The sequence below is a fragment of the Tiliqua scincoides genome, chromosome 2 (assembly GCF_035046505.1).
Source record: "Tiliqua scincoides isolate rTilSci1 chromosome 2, rTilSci1.hap2, whole genome shotgun sequence".
Classification (NCBI taxonomy): domain Eukaryota; kingdom Metazoa; phylum Chordata; class Lepidosauria; order Squamata; family Scincidae; genus Tiliqua; species Tiliqua scincoides.
Genome location: NC_089822.1, coordinates 207,894,613 through 207,921,100, shown reverse-complemented (window position 1 = coordinate 207,921,100; position 26,488 = coordinate 207,894,613). Strand labels below are relative to the sequence as shown.

The window sequence follows — 26,488 nt, the reverse complement described above, 5'->3', positions numbered from 1 at the left end:
ATTCAGCTGTAATGTAAGAGTTTTCACATTACAACTGCCACATGCAGTGCCCTTTGGCACTCTGCGGTCTGTCAACACAGTAACATAGCTCTGGGTGGGCAAAATAGTAAGTACCATAGACCACAATGCACCATGTAAGCAACCCCTCCCGTTCACAGTTGTAGCCATTCTGGGCAGCAACAACAACATGCAGGTGCTCGCAAAACCACAGTGTTTCCTGCACATTGTTGTTGCCCAATGGTGAGTGGGCAACACCAGAAGTGAGTGGCGCAAAACTGGAAGTGGAGTGCATTTGCTGCACTTTCACTTTTTAAGCCTTAGGGAGCCTTGCAGACACTCGCGCAGGGCTCTCCGCAACTTCAACAAGCTGTTGCAGGGACTGGTGGGTGCATCCCAGTCCTGCAGCCCCCTTAGCGATGCGACCCTGGGGATCACATTGCTGCTTCCCCTGCCCCTGCCCCTTAAGGGGAAAGTAGCCAGGTCTCACAGGCTGGGGCATTGTGACGCCCCAGTTTGAAAAGTCCTGTCCTAATGGTATGTCAACAAAAGGTAGAACTGGATCAGGGTCTTAATGTTTCTGAGACTGCTTAGCTCAATCTTTTTTTTTTTTTAATTAAATTTGAAAATAAATTTTTGCTGATAACAATTCTTATGTTTCAGATTTCTTTTATTCTCTGTTTGTGCAGGCCACGAAAAAATCCCCTCTTCATTGTTGATCTGGTTCTGGACAATACTGGTGTCCATTTCAGCACACCTTTGGAGAACTTTGAGACAACACTTGTTTCTCTTTTTAATAAGGGCATCCTGGCTACTCACACCATTCCACAACTGGAGAAAGTAAGTTACCTTGGGGAATTTGAGATGCCTTCTCACGGTGGTGACAAGACGCATCCTGTAAGAACTACACAGTTATACAATGGCCTGTTGTTTTAAAGATAGATGCTTATATCAGGAAGAGGTACTACGAAGTTGGCTTTGCTTGTCAGTTGCTGTACCATGATATCATGCCTGCATTTCAGAGATAGTGTTGCAAGGAGCAACACTGTAAATCAGCACAATATTTAGGAGTGGGGTGCCAGAGATTTACAGGCCAGTTCACCATTTCAAAAATGGTATTATTGTTTATCATCCATGTGAAATGGATGCTTATGGGAAGGCAACCTAGCAGAGTTACTGATTGTCATTGCCTTATGAAAGAGTTTATGTTCATATATTGAACATATAAAGCTGATTTATACTGAATCAGACAATTGATCCAACTAGGTCAGCATTGTCTGTAGTGATTGGCAGTGGCTATGGCTTCAGACATGAGACTTTTCCAGCCCTACCTGGAGATGGCAGGGATTGAGCCAGGAAAATATGCATGCCAAGCAGGTGCTCTACTGTTGAGCTATGGCCCCATTCCTCACGGGAGGATTGTGCCGTTCTTTAATTCATGTGTTCTGAGATGCAGGGAAGGAAAAATTGCTTTGATTTCACATCCTGCTATTTTCTGGCTCCAGGAAATGTCAGATGAAGCTCAGTTTGGGCTGCAAACCTCATAGAGCAGCTCATATACAGACATAAAATCTGAAAGCTTTTAGCAGAGTGGATGTTGAGGAGGATTTTTCAGGAAAAAGCTTATTCAGCTAACATTTTTAACGCTGAGGAAAATGCAGTGCTGGTTCTTCCAAGAGCTGGGTTACGAAGCTTGCAGTCTCGTGCAGCTTTCAGAGATGAGGTCGCATTCAATACAGACCGTGGATAGCATGATGAGGGGTTCATTTGGGGCACCGTACACTATTGCTGGGTCCTTGTATTGTGAGGTGCAGGAGGACCCTGACTCTGACCTTTCAGTGCATGTTTAAGATCTTTGGCAAGCCTTTGTGGACCTGCCTAGTGAATGATATTCTGTAATCTCTTGCTCTTGTTATTTTTTTAGTTTTGCTGCTATTTGTTGTTTTAAGTATTTTAATTCTTGTGGTTTTAGGGCCCATTCCTATCCAATTTTCCAGCACCAGTGCAGCCGCAATGCAACCCCATGGTAAAGGAACAAATGTTCCCAAACCTTAAGGAGGCATCTGTGACTGTCTCCCTACCACAGGATGCAGTGCATGCCCCATTGGCACAGCTACACTGGCACTGGAAAATTGGATAGGATTGGATCCTTAGTTGTTCATATTGTGAAGCTGCTCTGAATCTTAAAAGACAAGCAGGGCTGATTTTTAAATAAATAAATGAAGCTTGTGACATCCCAACTTTGTAGTGAACAGTGTTTATCATGTAGCAAATCCTGACTGTGATTAAGCCCTACAGTTCCTCTGGATAAATGAGTTTTCACTGAAGTATGCGGTAAAAAGGGGGAGCTTCGATAGTATAGTAGTCAGTGGGTTTTCATGTCGTACAGCTTGCCTTGATGGCAAAAATGGAAGCAGGCTGCAATTCTGCTTTTGCTGAATGACTGTTCTTTTGTCACTCTGCAGTATGTGCTTGAAAACATATTCATCTGTGGCACGCCATTGTTAGAGTCTGTGGGCTTGCACGAGCCAGCTGTTGAAGAACAGCGCAATACCATCTGTACATGCATCCGCAAGTCACTGATTCCTCTCCAAGCATATGCCATGAATTATGAAAAGTACTTAGAATTGAATAACCAAGATATCCACAGTCTCCTAAAGTGAGTAGAGTTCAAATGGAATAACAGGGACAGGAGTAAGAGGTTCTTTTAGAAACATGATGGGTGGATTGTTGATGGCACAACCCTGGCCTATCTGTGTGCAGCACAGCACATGCTGCACAGGTGCCTGCTGTCGCAAAAGTGCCTTAAAGCACTTTGTGATGGCATAGCAGTTGCTGGTGCTGGCACATGCTGGCCCACATATGCCCACACATGCCAGCAGAAGGACAGCAGCACATGCCCGACTCAGAAATTTCCATGCTGAGCAGTAGAAGGGCGGGGAGGGGCAGGACACAGTGGGGGTTGTGATGGGGGTGGGGCGGATTGGGCCCAGCAGTGGTGCAGGATCAGCGATGCCAGTGTGCGCAGCATCCTATCCCCCTTCCCAGGCCTGAGCTGCCAATACTGGTGCACATGGACTTGCCTCAGCCATATAGCTCATGCAGGTCTGTGTAGACCCATTGCAGGGCTAGGGCTTTCCCCAGGGCAAGGAGGCAAATGTTCCCTTACCCCAAGGAGACCTAGCACCTGCTAAATTCCCCCACGGGACACATCGCAGCACGCGCTAGTCTCACTGCATCAACACAGAGGAATTTGCACTGGGTTGGGGTATAAAGTATGTACCACTCTGTGCTCAGGGAGTAATTGACCTGGGTACATGTATCATTAGCATTGAAGATGCCAAATATATGACCCTGCTTATGGATTTAATTTTAAGAATAAAGTACAGGTGGAGCCTATTTATCCGCGTTAGTTCCATTCTGTGACTCGGCGCAATTAACAAAAAACACATTCCTAAATTCCATAGAGTTATGCAAATACACTGCAGCCTGACACTTCCGTTATGAATATTAACATTCATAATTTGTGCAAAGGAATGTTTTTATCTTTTCTAAAACGGTTACGTTCATTTCACACATTATCAACAACCCAGCTGGGTTTGCCCCCAAATGTACTTAAAAAGAAACTGCAAACTATCTCAGGGTGCAATCCTGAGGTGCCCATGGGCTGGCGCAAGTCCCTTGCGCCGGCCCAGGAGGGTCGCAAATGTGCCTTAATGCATGTTTGCGCCTCCTTGGGAGGAAACCAGACTGGTGCTTAGAGGTGTGCCAGCCTGCGGAGGCTGACACAAGCCTCCTCACCGGCTTCCTTGGCAAGGAAGCTGGGCTGGCGCAAGGCTCTGGCGTGGGCGGGGAGGAAGCAGAAGAGAGGCATTCCTGGGCGAGGGGAGGGCGGGTGGTGGGCAGCCCCAGGTGAAGGTGGGGGGAATGGGAGGCAGGGCTGGGATCCAGCACTTATGCTGGATCCCAAGCCTCATTCACGGGGAGTTTGGAGCGGCATGAAGCCACTCCGCACTCCTTGGACTTGAACCACCTCAGGAGGTGGCGGAAGTCTGAGGAGACCCACTGGGGCAAAGGCACCTTACCCGGAGGTAAGGGGAAAAGTTTCCCCTTGCCTCTGACTGAGCCGCCTTGGGCCCCTATCCTGCGCTGGATATAGCACAAGCCTCTTGGCTTGCCTGTTCCAGCGCAGGGTAGGATTGCGCCCTAGGTTATTTACTGTGCACTTTACCTTTGTAACAGCTAGCGCATACTGGGTCAGCATTTTCATTGAACAATACACTACAACCCAGGATCTCTTTCCTGTTTAGTTACTGACAGCTCAGACTCTATCAGTATATGGGGCTGGCAACTGATAGCTGAAGTCACAGTATTTAGTGGCAGCAGAAGCCATGGAGGAGGGTGGACCTAGGGCTGGGTGGTACCCCACAGCAACCTGGCAGCATTACTGTCAATGTGTATATGAAGTTGGGACATTTTGCCCCAATGAACTTCACTTTACACTTGTGTATGTTGAACAGCATGTGCCATTTTATTGACTATTCACCCAGTTTGGACTGATCTTTTTGGAGCTGTATGCAACCATTTTGGTTTTCACCAACAGTAGTTTTTTCCTCTAGGAGTACTGTACTTAGCACCTTTCTTCAGCCCAGTGTTAGGAGTAAAGATCTATCTCTCCTTTTGTGTTAGAGCAATCCTGAGCTGCAGCAGAATAGATTCAATTTCTTTATACTAATAACCAAAAACTTATATCATTGTAAATCATCATCATAGCCACTCTCACACAATCTAATTTCCTGCTTGTTCTTTGAATTGTTCTTTGGTAAATAAGATAATTCTTTAATTCTCTTATCCTTTCGTTTGTCTATAAAGTTAACCCTCAATTACCTGATTAAAGGGGGGGGGGGAGAAGTATACATTAATCCCAAAAATCTATTTAATCAGAATGCGTTGCAGTCAATAGAGACATCTGCAAAATGTATATGACTAGCTTTTTTAAGGAAGCAGAAGATACTTGTTGTTTCTGAAGTTTGTTACATACAGGCAAATAGAAAGTTTGCCCCTCCTCCACCTCTCTACCTGAAACAGCCTGTCCCATAACTCCTTGCTCTCTCCATCTAGAAACTGATCAAAGTCATCTCTCTCTCTCTCTCTCTCTCTCTCTCTCTCTCTCTCTCTCTCTCTCTCTCTCTCTCTCTCTGCTTTAAATACTTACCTAGTGGTTTGCTTTGTGCTTATTTCCTTTTTGTATCGTGGACAGTACATTTTTCAGATTGACTGCTTCTCTCTGCATGTTTGTAGATGGCATGCTAGCAGCCTGGATTTGTACATGGCAGCTATGCTCCCAAACAAATAGAATGGGGCTGCTGTTCAGTTTTCACTAGCAAAAGTATGACGGGCTCTGAGTGTCATTGAAATACTTTCCAGGTAATCCTGCGCTCTGCTGTTCCTCCTGCACTTTGATTTCTCCTTTTGTGCCTCTGTCTTCTCCTTCTCTGTCTCATATGATGCCACTAGTTGATCTGCTTCCATATCACTGATCTTCTGTTGTCTTGGGAGTCATGGCCTGTCTGGCTGCCCTTGGTTTAGTTGTTCTGGAGTCACCAAGGAATGGGCCAGCTTTGTTCCAGGCAGCTTAGTTCTTAGATAATCATTGGATACTTTAGAAGCTGAATGTTGAAATTTAATGCAACTTATAGCAGCACTCCTATATTCACTTTCCAAATCCCCTTGACTTCACCTCTCAATATACATGTCTAACCCATTGTCTCTGACAATATATCATGGGTTATTGAATGGCACATGAGGGCTAAAGGTTTTTGAGTGGCATCTGAGTTGCAATTGCAAATCTGCTGGACCTCAAAGCCTTTCATTAGAAAGGAATTTTTTTTGCATATTCTGTTCATAAATAAAATGTTGTTCACATGGAGTATTTCTATAAATGTAAATGCATGCGTATATTCTGGAGCAATTCACCCATCCACACTTGTAGTGTGAGACTGAGTCTTTCTTTAAGAGGATTTCTGACTCTTTCTAGGGATTATGAAGTTCAGTGTCCCCCTGCTCAAGAAGTGAGAGAGAGAGTCAACGAGCACTTGACACAAAAGGAGATTCTGGACAACAGTTTGCCAGGCTCCATCGTTATTGGTCCTTTCCATCTCAGTGTTGAAGGTGTAAGGCAAAATCTATCCAAGAAATGCAAAGCTTTGGCCACCTCTATGCTGGATCTTCTTGCTCAGAATTTACACCGCCAAGTGGAAGATGTGAGTTTCATCATTGGTGCTCATCATTGGGGAGAGAAGCAAAAGAAATTCTTTTGTAGCTACTTTGAGAAATTTACAGTTGCAAGGATACAAGAAAATATTTATAGCTGCAGTCATAACAACCCTTCCTGAATTCTATTGGCATGTATTTATAAATGTGGGAATTGTTTGGGTTGGAGATATAACAAACCAATCAAATCAAATGCTTCTGCACCACAGGGTCAGTAGAGAAAAATAGCATAGAAATGCTGGTGGTTCTTCTGTTGTCATCTTCTAAGCAAATTCATTTGCAAAACCATTCTTTTTAAAATTATCATCTTTGTTTTTTTAATATAGCGTTTGTAATGTGCTATATGCCATTCTTATTTTGTCTCTAAATATCTGAGAGTTACAGTTAGCTTGCTGTCTTCAAATGAAGGCTTACACAGTAGATGTTCAAGGCTTGCTGCCCAAACCACACATTATGAGAATGCTTGTTGGCCCTCACTTCATGTTTCTCCTCACTTCCCCTCACTAATGCTTTTTGATTAAAGAAGATGCATGATGTGGTACTGTTGTGGTCAATGTTTCTCTGGTCCCACCCCACTTCATTGACAGCTGCCTGAGGGCAAGGAAACACTGACCATGATGGCATCACCTTACACACCTTCTTTCACTAGTGTTACCATGGAGACACAGGGAGTACATGGAACTGCTGTTTTGGGCAATAACCAGGTTTCTCATAACAGTTCGGCTTACATTTCAGGAATTCTGAGTACTCATCCTTTCCATTGAATGGCAGTACCTTCAACTGGAAAAGAGGAATTAACATTGTTTTAAGACATTGGTGAAAAACAGTGGTCTTACAGGAATTTACACTGCCAAGTGGATGTGAATTTCATCATTGGTGCTTATTGTGGAGGCAAGCAAAGTCATAGGTGTTTGTCATGAAGTCATGGGAAGTCATTAACAGCCCAATCCTAAAGGCAGCGGTGCATCTGGGTGCAGCGGCACCAAAGTGGCTACAGCTGCATCCTGAGGCACTGCAGCAGCCAACTGAGATCTCCTCAGGGGAAGCCCCAAGCCCCGCAATAGGGCTTCTCAAGTTGCACCGGCTGTTTTGTTGGCACAGAGTTGAGACATTCTGTGTTGGGCGGAAGGCCTGACACAGAGGTCTGGATACAGCAGAGCAGAGCTCTGTCAGTCCTGCCCTACTTCCTCCCCCTGCCCACCCCCCACCTTGTTCCACCCACTCCCCATTTGCCTGTGCCCCGATTATATTTACTGTCAGCCAGTGCTGCTGGAAACCCAGCCGGGCCTCTGAGTGGTGCTGAGGTTCAGTGCCAACTGACGCTGGCCTGGCATGGGTGGCCCCTCCTGTCCAGGTGCCACAGACGTGCACGTTTGCAACATCCAGCACCAGTGGTTCATTTGTACCACCAGCACTGAGGGGCTCAGGATTGGGCTCCAAGGGCCTGATTGTATCTGGTCTGGTGCCCGTGTTACATCCATATTTGCCTGCTCCTGCTGTTGCAAACATGTTGTCAGGCATGTCTGCGGCACCTAGTGAGGAAGGGCCACTGACATTGGTCAGTGCCAGTTGGGGCTGGGCCCAGCGCCAAAAGAGGACACCGTAGGAGCAGCCAGTGCTGAGTTCCACCCCCACCCGGTGGTGAGGTGTTTCAGGGCCAGGGGAGGTTGGGGAGGAAGGCAGAACTGGATGGGGGGAGGGGAGGATTGGGCCCTGGAGGGGGGGCCATATCCTGGCACCGTATCCTGTCTTCTTTCCCAAGCTGGGTGGCCTGACATGTCCTACTCTGTGCCTGCTTGCCTCGGCTGCGTTACCTGGGGAAAGGGAGCAAATACTCCCTTGCCCCAAGGAGACTCCCAGCTCTAGCCTGGCATCCATAGGATCCAGTTGCAGCCCCTTCAGTGCTACTGGAGCCCTGGTTGCCAGGCCAGATAGGATTGGGCTGTAAGTCATTAGTTAAAAACAGTGGACTTATAGGACTAGAACTCCTATATTTTTTACTCAATTCACTGAACACATCTACAATTCATTTTAACCTTAGCATTCACAGATTCACCACCTTTTTTCTGCAGATCTGCGAAGTCTTCAAAGCCATCAGCCGAAAAATTTATGAGAAACCAAACAGCATTGAGGAACTAGCTGAGCTGCGGGAGTGGATGAAAGGAATCCCAGAGAAACAGAAAGCCCAGGAGGTAAGGTTCATGTGACCAGAGAGGTGGGATCAAATAATTAGAATGTGGTGGATAATGGGAAGGCAACAGAGTGTCTGAGTTGAACTGTGTCTTACAGTTCAACAGCTGTCTACCCTCTGGATCCAGTAAGTACACACATTTAACTGAATCCTCTTATGTTGGTAGAAGAACATGCAAGACGATTTCTCAGTTACACAGAAGATTTTAGCAAGCAAAATGACAGACTTTGCATATTCATTTAAATGATAAACCCTGGAGAGGTTGCTTACTTCCATATTCTCTTTTTTTAAGCTGATGTGGACTGTTAAAAACAGTGCAGCAGATGTGTGCTGCTCATGCGTATTATGCCTATCAAAGCTATGGAAAGCAGACTTTTAGTCAGGGGTGCCCAAACCCTGGCCCGGGGGCTATTTGCAGCCCTTGGGGACCCCAAATCCAGCCTGCGGGGATCCTCCAGTCTCCAATGAGCCTCTGGCCCTCTGGAGACTTGCTGGAGCCCATGCTGGCCCAGTGCGACTTCTCTCAGCGTGAGGGCCAAGTGTTTGATCTTTCATGCGAGCTGTGGGCCAAGAGCTCCCCCCGCTGCTTACTGTTTCACATCTATGAAGCGGTAGTGGCAGCAAAGGAAAGGCCAACCTTGCTTTGTGCAGTCTTTTATAGGACTTGAATTATTGCGAGACCTTCATTCACTCATATAAGTTCCATCTCTAATACATTTATGTAAATTTATTCAAACTTTAAATGTAAATACATTCTTTTTTCCCAGCCCCCAACACAGTGTTGGGGCCCTCCTGCTAAAAAGTTTAGACAGCCCTGCTTTAAGCCATCATGTTGACATTTCACCCAGATGACTTTCAGGCATCTGCATGTGTCTGGATGCATGTTTGCGAACTGCATTGCCTTCAAATTGGGCAGGCAGCTGCCTAATCACCAAAAATATCCACAGACTCCAGTATAGCACATGCCTATGTCATGGGGGTAGGAGGGGTGGCGACAATAGCAAAAGTGGCTAGAATTTTTGAATTTCTTATCCTGTTATCAGAGCTTCCAGTTCAATACTCTTTTATGGATATTGGCACATTAATAAATTGTCTACCATAAAAGGTATTGATCTTGACTCCATATTCATACTAATCTGATAACATATTGATGTAACTAGAGGAGTGGTTCTCACACATTTAGCATCAGGACCCACTTTTTAGAAAGAGAATCTTATCAGGACCCACCGGAAGTGATGTCATGAACATAAGAACAGCGCCACTGGATCAGGCCATAGGCCCATCTAGTCCAGCTTCCTGTATCTCACAGAGGCCCACCAAATACCCCAGGGAGCACACCAGATAACAAGAGACCTCATCCTGGTGCCCTCCCTGGCATCTGGCATTCTGACATAGCCCATTTCTAAAATCAGTAGGTTGCACATACACATTGTGGCTTGTAACCCGTCATGGATTTTTCCTCCAGAAACTTGTCCAATCCCCTTTTAAAGGCATCCAGGCCAGATGCCATCACCACGTCCTGTGGCAAGGAGTTCCACAGACCAACCACATGCTGAGTAAAGAAATATTTTCTTTTGTCTGTTCTAACTCTCCCAACACTCAATTTTAGCGGATGTCCCCTGGTTCTGGTGTTATGTGAGAGTGTAAAGAGCATCTCTCTATCCACTCTGTCCATCCCCTGCATAATTTTGTATGTCTCAATCATGTCCCCCCTCAGGTGCCTCTTTTCTAGGCTGAAGAGGCCCAAACGCCATAGCCTTTCCTCATAAGGAAGGTGCCCCAGCCCCGTAATCATCTTAGTTGCTCTCTTTTGCACCTTTTCCATTTCCACTATGTCTTTTTTGAGATGCAGCGACCAGAACTGGACACAATACACCAGGTGTGGCCTTACGATCGATTTGTACAACGGCATTATAATATTCGCCGTTTTGTTCTCAATACCTTTCCTAATGATCCCAAGCATAGAGTTGGCCTTCTTCACTGCCGCCGCACACTGGGTCGACACTTTCATCGACCTATCCACCACCACCCCAAGATCACTCTCCTGACCTGTCACACGCAGCTCAGAACCCATCAGCCTATATGTGAAGTTTTGATTTTTTTCCCCAATGCGCATGACGTTACACTTACTGACATTGAAGCGCATCTGCCATTTTGCCATGACCAAAAGTGACATCATCGAGCAGGGAAACTTTAAACAATCCTAGGCTGCAATCCTACCTACACTTACCCAGGAGTAAGTCCTATTTACTCTCATTGTTAAAACCATATACATAGTAGTCTGTTTAAAGTACAGGTCTGTAACTTTTCCCCAAATGCAGTCACATGTTATGGTAGCATCAAGTCTAATATATTAAAATTAAAATATTGAAATGAATGGGGACCCACCTGAAATTGGCTCACGACCCACCTAGTGGGTCCTGACCACAGTTTGAGAAACACTGAACTAGAGGGTGGGGGTTGGTGGAGATATTCCTGTTTGACACTAGTTCAGTATTAGGGGAATACAATGGCTACTGCTATGTAGACTCTTTTGTGCAATAATATGCTCCAAATGGAATGACATTTTCATTAGGTACTTAAAGCCTGCCCTTCTGCTCCTCCCTCTCTTTGTCACTTTGTAGGAATTGATAAGCAAGGTCATGGAAGAATATGAAGTCATGGAGGATTTCTTCTACAATTTGACACAAGACGACTTCAATGACAAGTAAGCACAAGGCATTTTCCCTGCAGTCAGAGCAAGACCTTTGGCTTCAGTTACCATATTATCTGCCTTGGGGCTTTATTTACACATCAGAGGGCTTCAGCAAATCTCTTCAGGCAGGAAGAGTAGGTGCCCACTGAACTACCTTATTCGGATGCAGGAGCTGTGGTGGAACCAGCTTCCAGGACAAGTGCTGAGGCAATCTTGTCGTTTTTGACCTTTTTAGCTAACCGGAGACCTTTATTTTTGCTTTGTTTCTCATGAAAAACCAATGAATTCATTGGCTGCACAGTGTGAGACTGCATATTCCTCTGCAGCTATACTGTATAGCACTCACAGGGATTTGACAATTGCTCATGGTTGTAAGTTGCCTGCCAGGATGCTGCCGCATTTTCACTGTTGGGTTGTAATATAGCAAGTCGGACACCTACTTTGTAAGACGCTATTTATGCCTTGCATATAAGGAGAGTTCCTGTCCCCCAGGAAATTCACAGCTAATCCTAAAGGCATTGCTGCCACCGGGTGCAGCGGCACCAAAGCGGCTACCTCTGCATCCTATGGCCCTGCGGCAGCTGCCAGAGGTCTCCTCAGGGCAAGCCTCAAGCCCTGCAATGTGGCTTTTCAAGTCTGTGCCTGCTATTTTGCAGGCGCAGACTTGAGAGATTCCATGTCCTTCTGGCCTGACATGGAGCAGGATCCAGTGGAGCTCTGCTCCACCTGTCCAACTCCCCTCCCACCCTGGTGTAAGTGCACACTGGCCTGATGGGGCTACTCAGACCTGCGCTAGTGATATGCTGGTGCAAGTCCATGTGGATCCATGAAGGTGGATTGGGCCCAAGAAAGGGGATAGGACTTTGTGGGCACTACTACCAGCAAACCCACACCCTTCCTAGTCTGCCCTTCTCCCCACCTCATCACCACCCAGTACTGCCCACCCCACTCAGTTCTGCCCACCCTCTACACGTGGAAGCAGGTCATGGATGTACATATGGAGTTAACCATTCACCACTTATGCAGATGCCAGCAGTTGAACTCAGACGGGTCATTTGTTGGTGACTGCTGGAAAGCACATTGTGTTGCTGGAACACTTGAAGAATTGGGCCTTCTTATTCTGTCCAGTGAGGCTTTCTCCTAGGAAAGTGTGTATAGGATTGCAGCATAAGTGTATCAGTGTTAATGATACACTTTCAACCCAATCTATCTCCCCCCCCCCCAATGCATGCTGCATCCTACAGGGAGAGGAAGTCCTAGAGGTCTCCTCCAGCTAAGGAATCATTTGCTCCCTTGTCCAAGGGTAAGACTTTGCTGCCCAAATGGGTCTACTTGGACCTGCATGCATGATTTTGCTGATACAAGTTCAAGTGGACCTGGGAAGGGAGATAGGATATTGGTTGCACTTCTGTTGATACTGCCCACTTTCGGGTCTCAACACAACCCTCTTCCCTTCCTGGTTTCTGGTCCCTTACTTCTTTTCCCCACCCTTCTTTTCCCAACCCTCTTTTGTCCACCCCCACCTCCCCCCCTCATGTCTACTTACTGGCGTGGGTTTCTTTGTAGGTTGCTGATTCATGGCCATTCGTCACTTGCAGTAGTGGCCTGGCTGCGCTGAACAGCACGCCACCGTATCCAGCCACCATAAAATATGCTACACCACCAGAATCAGAGTTCTGGCAGTGTAGCATGCCAATAGGAGTGGGTCAATTATGTAATACCTAGTTTGGCCCTTAGGGCACATCTATTTCATTAAAAAAAAAAAATGTTGTGGCCTTCTTTTTCTCTAGGAGACTTGCTGGACAACACAACACAAATTACTGTTGTGGCACAGTCTCTGCTATAGTACCTCCCTCTTCTTAACAAACAGGCCACAGGAAGAGAGGCAATAGCATGGTCAATGCAAACAGTCCTTTTGCAGTGTTCTGCCAAAGTGGCGTAGCTAGGTCATTTGATACCCAGGGCCCATAAATTTGTCACCCCCATACAACATAATTAATATTTTTATTCCACCCTTCGTCTGAATAGCTCAGGGTGGTGTGCATGGTTCCTCCCCTTATTTTGTCCTCACAACAACCCTGTGAGGTAGATGAGACTGAGAGATAGTAAGTCATGACATGAAAATAAATGCAATGAATATTTTCCCCCAAGCAATGGATGAAATTCTGCATCAGATGGTATATAACATGATAGTATTATTCTTAAAAGCCCCAAATTTCACAATTTTGGTCACTAGGGTGTCACCACCCCCGAGGATGTCTCATTGGTCTGTTTTCAGTTAGCAGTGGTTCTCAACGTTTTAGCACCAGGACCCGCTTTTTAGAATGACAATCTGTCCGGGACCCACTGGAAGTGACATCATCAAGCTAATTAAAATAAATAATTATAAATAATTATAAAAGGAGACTTAGAGATGGCAGAGAAATTAAATGAGTTCTTTGCATCTGTCTTCACGGCAGAAGACCTCGGGCAGATACCGCTGCCCGAACGGCCCCTCCTAACCGAGGAGTTAAGTCAGATAGAGGTTAAAAGAGAAGATGTTTCAGACCTCATTGATAAATTAAAGATCAATAAGTCACCGGGCCCTGATGGCATACACCCAAGGGTTATTAAGGAATTGAAGAATGAAGTTGCAGATCTCTTGACTAAGGTATGCAACTTGTCCCTCAAAATGGCCACAGTGCCAGAAGATTGGAGGATAGCAAATGTCACGCCTATTTTTAAAAAGGGAAAGAGGGGGGACCCGGGAAACTATAGGCCGGTCAGCCTAACATCCATACCGGGTAAGATGGTGGAATGCCTCATCAAAGATAGGATCTCAAAACACATAGACGAACAGGCCTTGCTGAGGGAGAGTCAGCATGGCTTCTGTAAGGGTAAGTCTTGCCTCACAAACCTTATAGAATTCTTTGAAAAGGTCAACAGGCATGTGGATGCGGGAGAACCCGTGGACATTATATATCTGGACTTTCAGAAGGCGTTTGACACGGTCCCTCACCAAAGGCTACTGAAAAAACTCCACAGTCAGGGAATTAGAGGACAGGTCCTCTCGTGGATTGAGAACTGGTTGGAGGCCAGGAAGCAGAGAGTGGGTGTCAATGGGCAATTTTCACAATGGAGAGAGGTGAAAAGCGGTGTGCCCCAAGGATCTGTCCTGGGACCGGTGCTTTTCAACCTCTTCATAAATGACCTGGAGACAGGGTTGAGCAGTGAAGTGGCTAAGTTTGCAGACGACACCAAACTTTTCCGAGTGGTAAAGACCAGAAGTGATTGTGAGGAGCTCCAGAAGGATCTCTCCAGACTGGCAGAATGGGCAGCAAAATGGCAGATGCGCTTCAATGTCAGTAAGTGTAAAGTCATGCACATTGGGGCAAAAAATCAAAACTGTAGATATAGGCTGATGGGTTCTGAGCTGTCTGTGACAGATCAGGAGAGAGATCTTGGGGTGGTGGTGGACAGGTCGATGAAAGTGTCGACCCAATGTGCGGTGGCAGTGAAGAAGGCCAATTCTATGCTTGGGATCATTAGGAAGGGTATTGAGAACAAAACGGTTAGTATTATAATGCCGTTGTACAAATCTATGGTAAGGCCACACCTGGAGTATTGTGTCCAGTTCTGGTCGCCGCATCTCAAAAAAGACATAGTGGAAATGGAAAAGGTGCAAAAGAGAGCGACTAAGATGATTACGGGGCTGGGGCACCTTCCTTATGAGGAAAGGCTACGGCGTTTGGGCCTCTTCAGCCTAGAAAAGAGACGCTTGAGGGGGGACATGATTGAGACATACAAAATTATGCAGGGGATGGACAGAGTGGATAGGGAGATGCTCTTTACACTCTCACATAATACCAGAACCAGGGGACATCCACTAAAATTGAGTGTTGGGCGGGTTAGGACAGACAAAAGAAAATATTTCTTTACTCAGCGCATGGTCGGTCTGTGGAACTCCTTGCCACAGGATGTGGTGCTGGCGTCTAGCCTAGACGCCTTTAAAAGGGGATTGGACGAGTTTCTGGAGGAAAAATCCATTATGGGGTACAAGCCATGATGTGTATGCGCAACCTCCTGATTTTAGGAATGGGTTAAGTCAGAATGCCAGATGTAGGGGAGAGCACCAGGATGAGGTCTCTTGTTATCTGGTGTGCTCCCTGGGGCATTTGGTGGGCCGCTGTGAGATACAGGAAGCTGGACTAGATGGGCCTATGGCCTGATCCAGTGGGGCTGTTCTTATGTTCTTATGTTCTTAAATTAAAGAAAAACAGATAATTAAATAAGGGGAAGCCAACCCTGTTCCACCAAGTGAATTTTCTCCATAGCCTGCCTGCAATAACAGCCGCTCCCCCACCCAAAAAAAAATCAGTGAGGTTTTCAGCCCTACTCAGTGTCTGTTTCAATTTAAGTTCTTATGTTTAAACCATATTACTATCAGGACACACCTAAAATAGAAAAAAATTCATCTTTCCAGGCCTAGTCTCTGTTGTTATCATCTTTAGTGGGAGGAGGGGGCTGCCTTCTGGAGCATTTATTGAGCTCCACTTTCAACAGATTGGGACCATTCTGCTGGCCTTGCATTCCTCTTTGCTGAACATGACCATGAACCAAGACACGTTTCCTTACTCATGAGTAAATTCGAGCATGTAGCTTAGGTTTGCTTTTCATAGGGCTCAATACATTCATCAGCTTGGAGGGAGGGACTTCCTTCTTGGGTATTTTTTGGGGGCTGCATTCATTAGATTGGGACCATTCTGGTGTCGTTGGATTCCTCTCAGCCTACCCATGAGCAATATGGCTCAGTTTCACTTTCTATAGGGCGCCATGCATTTTTGTTTTCTGGTTTTTTGGCCATAACATTTGATAGAATGGAGATACTTCACTCCAGTTTTTTCCCACTGCATTCTGCTGGAAATTCCACATCGAATGGTATATAACATGATGGTATTATTCCTAAAAACTATAATTTTAGCAATTTTGGTCACTTGTAGTGTCACCCCCCCAAGGGTGGAACCTGCGGCACAACCGCCCCCACCCCTTGTTAGCTACACCACTGTTCTGCTGGTATCTTCATTTGTATAACATGTTGTGTTTCCAGATGGGCTGCAAGCAACTGGCCTTTGAAGATAACCACGCAAATTGACCTAATTAGGCAGCAACATCTGGAAGATGAGGAAAGATTCCGTAAAATTCAGTTCATGGATCAAACCAACTTTCTGGAACGGCTGGATGGCCTTCAGGTACTGATAGGCTATAATCCTATGCACACTTGTTGTTGGCATCCTTCAGTCTCGGAAGACTATGGTGTCACGCTCTGAATGGTGGTTCTGGAACAGAGTGTCCTCTCAAGTGCGCGAAGCCTGGGTAAAGTAGGTATGGAGGATAGGCTGTTACCCATGCAGCAAATCCCCCCTCTCCACATCGCTGAAATGGTCCAATGGAAAGGCAGAGGCCAATACGGTTGGTTCCAGCGGCGTCGCAGGAGTTGCCAGAACGTGACTGTGTTCAGCCATGAACTGCCTCAGGGACTCCGGCTCCGGATTTTGCCTCGAGGTTGACTCCTGAAGCCTTTTCCATAACTGGATGTAGCCACAAGGCAGTGGAGGTTTGGGATCAGAGTTTTCCTTCTCTCAGATGAGCTGCCTTCCCAGGCTAACAAGTCCCATCTACCCGTTGGCTGTTCAGTCGCCTCTTACGACAAGTACAGCCAAACTTACCTGGGAGTAAGTCCTGCTGAAATCAATGGGTCTTACTTCCAAGTAGACATGCCTAGGATTGCGCGATTAGATCTTTATTTGCTTGAGCCATATGAATAGGCATCTAGCTAGCGAGAAGGAATAAACTACATATTTAGTAACTTGATTTGTGTAGCAAACCAGTGGAGCCATGTCACTTGTTTTCATTTGCTGTATTCATTTGCTGTTTTCTTCTGTCCTCCTTCCCATAATGCTGACCTAGCTCTTGCTTCAGCCTGTCTTGTATATAGAGAGCTATGCTTAGGCAAGAGCTGTGCACATGCATTCCTGTGCCCTGGACACACGTTGATCTGGCCCTGATGTGCATCATCTCTACCTGAACATAATCAAATGATGTCTGACAATTGTTTCCTGATGAGTCACTATTTATACAATTTCTACCATAGTTTGGAAATAATAATCCTTCAGATACATTGGAGATGTCATTTATTTATTTAGATTTGTGTCACCTTTTTGTAGAAAACCTGCATTCCAAGGAATTTGGAGTACTAAAAAGAAAAGCTGACACAAAAAAATACCCTTTAAAATAAGTTAAAATACTAAATAGTAAAAGCAGTCACATATTTTAAGCTCTAGCTCTGGAAGTCACATGTTTTAAGAACATAAGAACATCCCCACTGGATCAGGCCCATCTAGTCCAGCTTCCTGTATCTCACAGTGGCCCACCAAATGCCCCAGGGAGCACACCAGGTAACAAGAGACCTGCATCCTGGTGCCCTCCCTTGCATTGGCATTCTGACATAGCCCATTTCTAAAATCAGTAGGTTGCACATACACATCATGGCTTGTAATCCATAATGGATTTTTCCTCCAGAAACTTGTCCAATCCCCTTTTAAAGGCATCCAGGCCAGATGCCATCACCACATCCTACGGCAAGGAATTCCACAGACCAACCACACGCTGAGTAAAGAAATATTTTCTTTTGTCTGTCCTAACCCTCCCAACACTCAATTTTAGTTGATGTCCCCTGATTCTGGTGTTATGTGAGAGTGTAAAGAGCATCTCTCTATCCACTTTATCCTTCCCATGCATAATTTTGTATGTCTCAATCATGTCCCCCCTCAGGCGCCTCTTTTCTAGGCTGAAGAGGCCCAAACGCCGTAGCCTTTCCTCATAAGGAAGATGCCCCAGCCCAGTAATCATCTTAGTTGCTCTCTTTTGCACCTTTTCCATTTCTACTATGTCAATATGAGCCTGGCAGAGGCCATGGTCGGATATCTACGGCCTCTGCTGGGCTTAGAGAACCCTCTGGAGGCAAGTAGAGCAAAACTTCTCTGGTCTCCAGAGGGTGGAGGCAGGCATTCACGGTTTCAGGTAACCGTGGGGGGTTCTGGAATTGAACACCCAGGGATGCGCAAGCACGCCTGTATTGCTTCAGTTAACTGCCCCTTAATCAGGTTCGATTCTCCCATTCCTTAGCAAGTTCCATCATTCAGTGAGAGGGATATTTTCTACTTTGAATGGTAGAAAGCCACAGTCATAACAATGTGAAAGCTTAGATTCCCAGGATTGGGTCGATAAACTATGGTGATAAAAACTGCCCCAAGTCAAAATATCTCAGAAATATCCTTCCAAATATATGTGTATGTCTTATCAAGTCTACCTGCCTACAAGCCATATCTGGTGGTGGTGTTTTACAGCTTGCTGTGGCTGGGTTTTCTGCACACATGGACATTAACCGGGCCCACGAGGTTGCCAATGAAGCAAGAAGAGTCAAAAAGCAGCTGAAGGACTCCCAGCAACTGGCACTACTCTACAACAACAGGGAGCGAATTTTTGGCATGCCAGTGACTAATGTAAGTATCCAGCTTCTTTGCAATGTCGCTGCATTTTGTGTACTCCTGTTAAGCTAATGACGACCACAAACTTCACCAACTATTGTCACAATCTTTCTCTCTCTCTTTTTAAATTTGTCACAATCTTTCTTGACAACTTGACCAGTATGACAAGCTGAACAAGATGGTTAAGGACTTTCAGCCATTCTATGATCTGTGGACTACAGCATCAGACTGGCTTCGCTGGGCTGACAGCTGGATGAATGACCCTCTGTCTGCAATTGATGCAGAACAGCTAGAGAAGAATGTCAACGAGTCCTTTAAGACAATGCACAAGTGTGTGAAGCATTTCAAGGAAATTCCAGGTAACTGTAGCGCATTGAATTGTTTTGAAGGAACAAGCAAAAATGAAAAAGAGTTAACAGATCATACTTCCACTTGCTTTCTTCAGGAAATCTTAGATATATATCAGAATTGCAAACTCTTTCTAAAACTATCTTTTCAATGGCTTTATACTGTATTTATATTGTAATACATTCCATAGTGGGGGATCTTGATTTTTTTTTTCCTTAACTTATGATTTGTTCTAAGTGATGAATTCTGTTCGAAATGTGACAGTGAATCAGCCTCAAGAGAGGAGGAGATGAGGGAATATGGGTGAGTGACTGTGAGTCATTCAGGGTGCAGGAGGATTAAAAATACACTCTTGTATAATGGAATCTTTCTTCAAAAATGTGGAGAATTCTCTTGTATTGTAATGTTCTGATCTTGTCAGAGTTAGTGCTGGGGTGTTACTACTCCTCTATTGCAACTTGAGGCTACACAGTGCTATATCAGAGTTTCCACATTGTAAGCAATTCAAAGTAAATATCTCCTGCTCTGTGCACAGCCTGAAATTTAAAAGAGAAAAAAAAATCTCAAATAGTAAGAATGGGTTTAGAGGAAAAAATGAACTTAATTTTGATTCAAATGTATAAATATGAAACTTAAGTACTGCCTAGCAAGGGCAAAGCCTGACACTTTGTGTAATGTTGTGTAATGTTGCATTTCCAGTGTTGTTTGCTTGATCTTAGTATTTAGCTCTTGCTATTTTTATTAAGCCTGGTCTGTAAGTATGGCCCAGGTAAGATGTTGCCTCCCCCGGAAGCAAACTGCATTCCCATCTGATACTTTCCAGCAATCTTCCCTCTCAGCCCTTGTGTAATGCTTCCTTCTCCCTCCTTCCTTCTCCCATGCAAATTTCCCCCTCCTCCTTGTGATCTTACTCCCTCCTCTCAGCCTTGATCTTTCACCTTTTCTTCCCATGATCTTGTCTCTCCACAACCTTCCTCTACTTTCTTCTTTGCCCCCTGCACTTTTAAAAGGCTAGAAGCAAGAGAAATTGGAGGAGGAGCTGCTGCAACAGTGTTGCTGGATAAAGGATAAAAGGGAGAGGCAGCACCAATGGCAGAGGTGAACTGAGAACACTCTTTGCCACCTTCAGCACCTGCATCAGACCTCATGCTTAACTGGCATGCCAGCAGTGGGTTGTCCCAGTTCATAATGTTGCTGGTTTGTGCTGTATTATGAAAAGTGGCATCCTTAGAACTCCTGAATGACGGTACATTTTTCATGTTCTATACAGCATGTCAAGATGTGGCTGTGGAAATCCGTGGCAAGATTGAGGAGTTCAGACCTTACATACCCCTGATTCAGGGCTTGCGGAATCCTGGTATGCGGAACCGTCATTGGGAGATGCTTTCTGAGGAGATCAAAATCAACGTGAAGCCCAAAGCCAATCTGACATTTGCACGCTGTCTGGAGATGAAGCTTCAAGATCACATTGAGAGCATAGCAAAAGTTGCTGAGATTGCAGGAAAGGAGTACTCCATTGAGCACGTGAGAAGACAATTCCAACAAATTTTCTTTGCAATTTTTTTAAAAATGCTATAACACATTCTTTGATGAGTGATTTTGTTATGACTGTTCCTTACCCAGAAATGTTGAAGTTTGCCCTAAATATTTTTGAAACTGCCTAACAAAAGCACTGGCAACCTGGGAATAATTACTTCAAAAAAGTAGATTGACCTTCTGCACAGGTGCTAGGAAGTTACAGTCCAATTCTATGGTCACCAGCACTGTCAGGTGCAGTGCCAAAATGGTTCCACTTTATCCAACAGCCCTGCAGAGGCCACCGGAGGTCTCCTTGGAGGAAAGGGCTGTTCATCCCCTTCCTCCGAGTAAGGGTGCAGGCCCTGCAATGGGACTACTTGAGTCTGCATTGGCTATTTTGCTGGTACAGACTTGAGAACCTCTGTGTCTGACTTTTCAGTCCAACACGGAGGATATGATCTGGCAGAGGAGGCCTCCGCCGGTCATATCCCCACCCACCCCTGTTCTGTCCTTCCCCCACCCCGAACAGCCGCACAGGTGGCTGGTGGTGCCACTTTCCACTGGCTAGTATCCTTCTAGTGCAGGGCCCAGTGCTGAATGACACTGGCCTGGCACAGGTGCTGGCATTCCCTCCACCTGTGGTACTGTAAACATGCTTTATAGCATGTTTACTACACCTAGTGCCAGCGCTGGAGCTCATTGTCAACACTAAAGCCCAATAGGGTCAGACTCTTAGACCCTTATTGATTTGGTCAATTCGAAAAGCAATGGAAGGGATTGGGATACTGGATGTGTTTGGAAGAAATCAGTTGGCAATCTTATTTATATGCCTTTCATTCATTCGATTGCCTAACCATATGACGCCTTCTGGTGGAAAGTAATTCTATTTTATAAATTTTTGTTCTCTCTTTTGGTGGTCTCAGTCAATTACTATGTCATTACCTCCATTAACTTTTCAGTAATTGTCATTCTTGAGTAAATGTTATTGCAGTATACGTTCAATAAAGTCTAAAGATTTATTGTTTTTCATTTCCTAGGCCTTGGATAAGATGGAGAAGGAATGGGAGTCCATCCTCTTCAATGTAGTTCCCTATAAAGCAACAGAAACATTCATTCTGAAGAGCCCTGATGAAGCTTCTCAGCTTTTGGATGATCACATTGTCATGACTCAAAGCATGTCCTTCTCACCATTCAAGAAGCCATTTGAGGAAAGGATCAACACATGGGAAAATAAGCTGAAAATGACCCAGGTACTAATTTAGTGTACCTGGGTTTATCTATTGTTTATTGGTTTTATTTCATTATGTGAACCACTTTGTGAACTATTCTGGTTGAAAAGTGGTATATAAGCATTCTTAATAATAGTAATAATTTCCAAGTTGTGTTTTGTTCTCCATAAAGGAATTTAATTTAGCAGAGAGAAATATCCCCCAATACCAGTGAAAGTGGTAGCGGACAGCTCTGCAGGAGTAGCATCTGGAACCACACCCACGTCAGGGCCCAGGTGGCCAAACTGGCATCCTGAACCCTCCAGTATTGATGACAGTGGTGGCACAAATTGGCCAAGCGACATGTGCCATTGATGTACCTAAACGCATCTGGTTTTATAGGAGTTTGGCATTCTGCCACATTATGTCTAGTCTTTCCCTCAACTGATTTTGTTTTGGCTTCTAAAATGATTAAAACAGGACATGTTTTTTTACACATGTTCCTTCTGTACCCAAAACCTAAAAACAGCATTTTTAGTTGCAAAGAAAACAAGTTGGCTTTTCGCAATCCGCTGATATTAGGGTGGTGTGGTTATTGCGGAGTTCATTTGTGACAAAGCAGAACATTAGATTTTTCTTTTTTAATTCTTCTGTTTTATTTATGGACATTAACTGTTCTTCTGTGCTTGAATGTGAGTCTACCAAGTATGTTCTGCTTTTCCCACAACAACAGGACAGAACCCAAGGCTCTAAGGAACCAGGTGATATGAGAGTCTGGTTTGTTGTTGTTGCTGTGAGTGTGCATGTACAGTTGTACTCAGCTTTTCCTCCTCTCTTGTTCCTTTACAAAAATCACTGAAGGCCAAACAATACATGATGTTAAATCTGTAGTTTGGTCATGAGTTTTAATATTTTTTTCTTTAAATAGAAGCTGCTGGGAGGGAGGAGACAGGATTGGCAAGGATCGGACTACAGCAAGAATATGGGGGAAGGGAAAGGGTTTTCACCCCTTTCTGCGGGCAATGGCCTTTACAGAAATTGGCCTTCCAGCTATTGTTTACCCTGGAAGGAGAATTGCTCTTGGAGCCAACAGAAGCTTCTTGCTGGGGCTAATATCAACAGGAATGTGGGGTGGATTCTCACTAGGTCTATGGTTTAAACCAGGGGTGTCAAACTTATTTCATGCAGAGCATTCAGGATGCCTGCTGAGGGCCAGAAGTGATGTCATTAGACAGGAAGTGATTTCATTAAACAAGTTATAACCAAAAATAAGCACTTTTTTCTCAGGAACTCAATAGCTGCAAATGACAGAGGAGAAAATATGCAAATCTTGATCATATTTCAAGCTATGGGAGAGCCCAATTTTCGTGTTGGCTGTCATTTCAGCAGTAACACCTCAGCACTACTCAGCAACTGAGAGCCTCAGGGCTGGATAAAACCTCCAGCCCCCAGGTCTTATGTCTGATGCCCTGGTTTAAACCGTCCCTTCACTGTAGTTTGGATTATCCCTCCCCATGTTTGCTGATTAAACTGTATGCCCCAACTCCATGTTCATTAGTAGAGTATTGCATGTTTAATATTACTTACAGAGTTTGGCCCTGAGTTTCCACATGGTTAGGTGCACTGAGATTTTTACCAGGAAATAAATTCGCCCTACAGAGTCATTGTTTCAGCCATTCATATAATTTCTGTGTCTTAGTACATGTAGTTTACGTACTACATGCAGTTTATCTTAGTAATGTAGCTTATTAGGGTGTACAGAACGGAAAGAGAGCAATATAGAATATGACAGATTTAGACAGCAAATATATCATCGACCTCAATTTACTAAAGTAATTGATACAGGTAGGATAGAGACCAATTCTTTCCTGCTCTTAGAAGCAACAGTATAAGAGGCAAAGGGTTAAGTTGCAAGTCCACTATGTTGGAATTGCAGGCAAAGACATCAGTACAGATGTTTCGGACTGAGATGCCCTTCATTTTCAGTCTCAGAAAGTCTCAACGCACATTTATTTTTCTGTATAGCTTCTTGACCATCCACACAAGTCTGAGCGCTGCCTGCTTTGAAGAAGACACTTAATTACACACCTGTCTGCCCACGAAATCTGAAGAGCAGAGAGCAAAAGTAATTTCTTAACCTCCAGCCTGACTCTGAGAGATATTGTATACCTGCCAGTACCAATGAAGCTGGAAGAGCTCAGAGCATCTTTAGGTGCCAAGGAAGTGGTGTTTTGTACCTGCCTGAGCTATGATACTTCAAAAACTGTTCTTTAAATAAATAAATATCTGGGCTGTTCTGCAAGTAATTACTTTGTTTCACTGTTCATAAAGAACTCTATGAAGTTACATCAATTGGCCCATTAACTAATTTAATGTGAGCTAGATTTGACTTGTAGAGCCTAACTGTTCCACATTTAGCCCAAGCTGAGCAGTGTAATTATCCATTAGTTATAAACTTTAATCTCAGTAGGACTGTGGTAAACAAGTGTAAATTGATTCACAGTTTTCCTAGAGACCCTAGAAATGAATTACTATACTGTACCTGGAGTTACCAACTGTTGGCCTAAAGACATCGTTCAAGGATAGTTGGGGCCTTATTGCATATGTCAGGAAGAAACAATGGTACACTGAACCTCAGTTTATACATTCAAACCCACCCCCACCCCCGCATAGAGCTGCTCTTCTATTGCAACCCCAATAACTTAATATTTGAGTGGGATGCTTTATGGAAACCCTACTTGTGCAATTTCTTCCCTATCCTTTTTGAGGGAGAGAAATCACATAAGTAAGGTCTAACTCCAAGCAGCCTCAGAATGGAGCACCTGGCTTGCATGGCTGAAGTGATGGGTGTGTTCTTATACAAACATAATCTGAGTGCTGCTAATTAGTAAAGTACACATCTTCACACTAGAACTAGAAGTATTGTAGAAGTATTTAACAAAGGCTTGACTTCAGTGGGATTTAAGCGGCATAACTGCTTGTATATAAACTTGCAACTAAAATAGCTACAAACTGGAGATTTCCTGGATGATTTAGATCTACTCATTACTTCTGATCTGCCTCACAGGATTGATGTGATGATGGGGGGGGAGCATGCATACCGCCCTGAGCTTGTTGGAGGAAGGGTGAGAGGTGTGAGTATGTGTGTATACATACAGTGAACCCTTAATTTAATGGACTAGTAAGGGTATTTGTTAACTCTAAATGCATTTAAGGAAGTGGAGATGCACATGTGCAAAACATATATATGCTTCTAATGAAGCAGAAAATGCCCACTGTTTCCAAAGTCTGTTAAATCAAGGTCCATTCAATTGAGGGTTCAATATAAATAAAAAGTGTTGCCAGCTGCTGAAGGTACCAACCTCACTGAACTTTGGGCATGTTTCTATAATCATTCAGAAGCACTGTGACTTGGCATATTCAGTAATGCAGTGAAATGTTTTTTCAGTTTGTTTGTTCATCTCCTTATGTTTTTGCTGTCCTTTTTTCTGTAATAAAGGTTTGGAATTCAATTCAAATATTGTATTTCAATGTTGTTAGTTGAACATTGAAATATCCGGGTTCTTTTTTTCATTGTATCCGAAGGATGTACCTAACCCCAAAATATATATACAGCCTTTCCAAATGTTACAGCCTTCCTTTTCATCACACTTAGAATGTTGATCATGAATCCAGTGGGTAATTGCTTTAATACGTTGGATGGTTTCACAGCTGCTTGTGAAACAAGACCCAACAGTTTGAGCATTGTAATATTAAAGTGCATATTTTGTCAATTTTCACTTCTGTTCAGTCTTAACCCAGAACATAAATATATTGAGCGAATTCTTCTAGTCAGTATTATTCCTGCTATATCTGTGTTCCTGCCAGGATGTCTTAGAGGAGTGGCTGACCTGTCAGCGTTCCTGGCTGTATCTGGAGCCCATTTTCAGCTCTGAAGATATAACTAGGCAACTGCCAGTGGAAAGCAAACGCTACCAAACCATGGAGAGGATCTGGAGAAAGATCATGAAGAATGCCAATGAGAACAGAGAGGTGAGGCTATGTCTGTTCTTAATGGAGTTGCAATCAATTTGAAGGAAGAGGTGTGCTTCCTGGAGGTCCTTCTGCACCCACAGCTCCTCCTGGATGCCCTTCTCCTCTTAGGCGGAGAAAGGTGGGTTAAAATATGGATAAAATTGATAAAATATTAATTAAATACTCAAGTGGCAACTGTGGCCAAAGGGGCCTTTATCCAGCTTCAGCTTGTGCACCAGCTACAGCTATATCTGTCAGATCTAATAATAATAATAATAATAATAATAATAATAATACATGTATTTATATACCGCCTTTCTTGGTCGTCAGATTTCTCCTCAGACTTTATTCAAGGCGGTTTACATGGGCAGGCTGTTCTAAATCCCCATAGGGATTTTTACAATCAAAGAAAGGTTCTATCTTTCAAGAACCACAACGTTTCAGATGGATCTTTTTGATCTGGTATCACATCTAGCTACAATGGTTCACACTGGGTTTTGAGGTTGGGTAGGGGTGGAATGCCCCTGGCTGCTTCCTTCTGGTCCATTTCTTTTATTACTTATCTGCCAGCCCCCCCTTTTTTTGGGGGGGGGCTTCTTCGGTTCTTTTAGCTTGTTGTGTGCTGCTATTTAATGCTTTTTTTTTTTTTTACCATTTAGGGATTTTAATTGAATTGAATTCAAATGTTATTGCTTTTTATCAAGTCATCTTTTACTTG

General features: G+C 44.3%; 1 protein-coding gene across 1 annotated transcript in view; it reads left to right on the top strand.

The window, feature by feature from the left end:
• Nucleotides 1-26,488, top strand: part of DNAH1 (dynein axonemal heavy chain 1) — a 148,729-nt gene that overhangs the window by 22,864 nt on the left and 99,377 nt on the right. Inside the window, exons 11-21 of the mRNA XM_066617083.1 lie at nucleotides 687-837; nucleotides 2,463-2,656; nucleotides 6,035-6,260; nucleotides 8,343-8,462; nucleotides 11,086-11,168; nucleotides 16,243-16,384; nucleotides 18,542-18,697; nucleotides 18,843-19,041; nucleotides 20,301-20,554; nucleotides 21,586-21,798; nucleotides 25,624-25,788. Coding sequence (XP_066473180.1) covers nucleotides 687-837; nucleotides 2,463-2,656; nucleotides 6,035-6,260; nucleotides 8,343-8,462; nucleotides 11,086-11,168; nucleotides 16,243-16,384; nucleotides 18,542-18,697; nucleotides 18,843-19,041; nucleotides 20,301-20,554; nucleotides 21,586-21,798; nucleotides 25,624-25,788 — 1,903 coding nt within the window. The remainder of the gene's footprint in view (nucleotides 1-686; nucleotides 838-2,462; nucleotides 2,657-6,034; nucleotides 6,261-8,342; nucleotides 8,463-11,085; nucleotides 11,169-16,242; nucleotides 16,385-18,541; nucleotides 18,698-18,842; nucleotides 19,042-20,300; nucleotides 20,555-21,585; nucleotides 21,799-25,623; nucleotides 25,789-26,488) is intronic.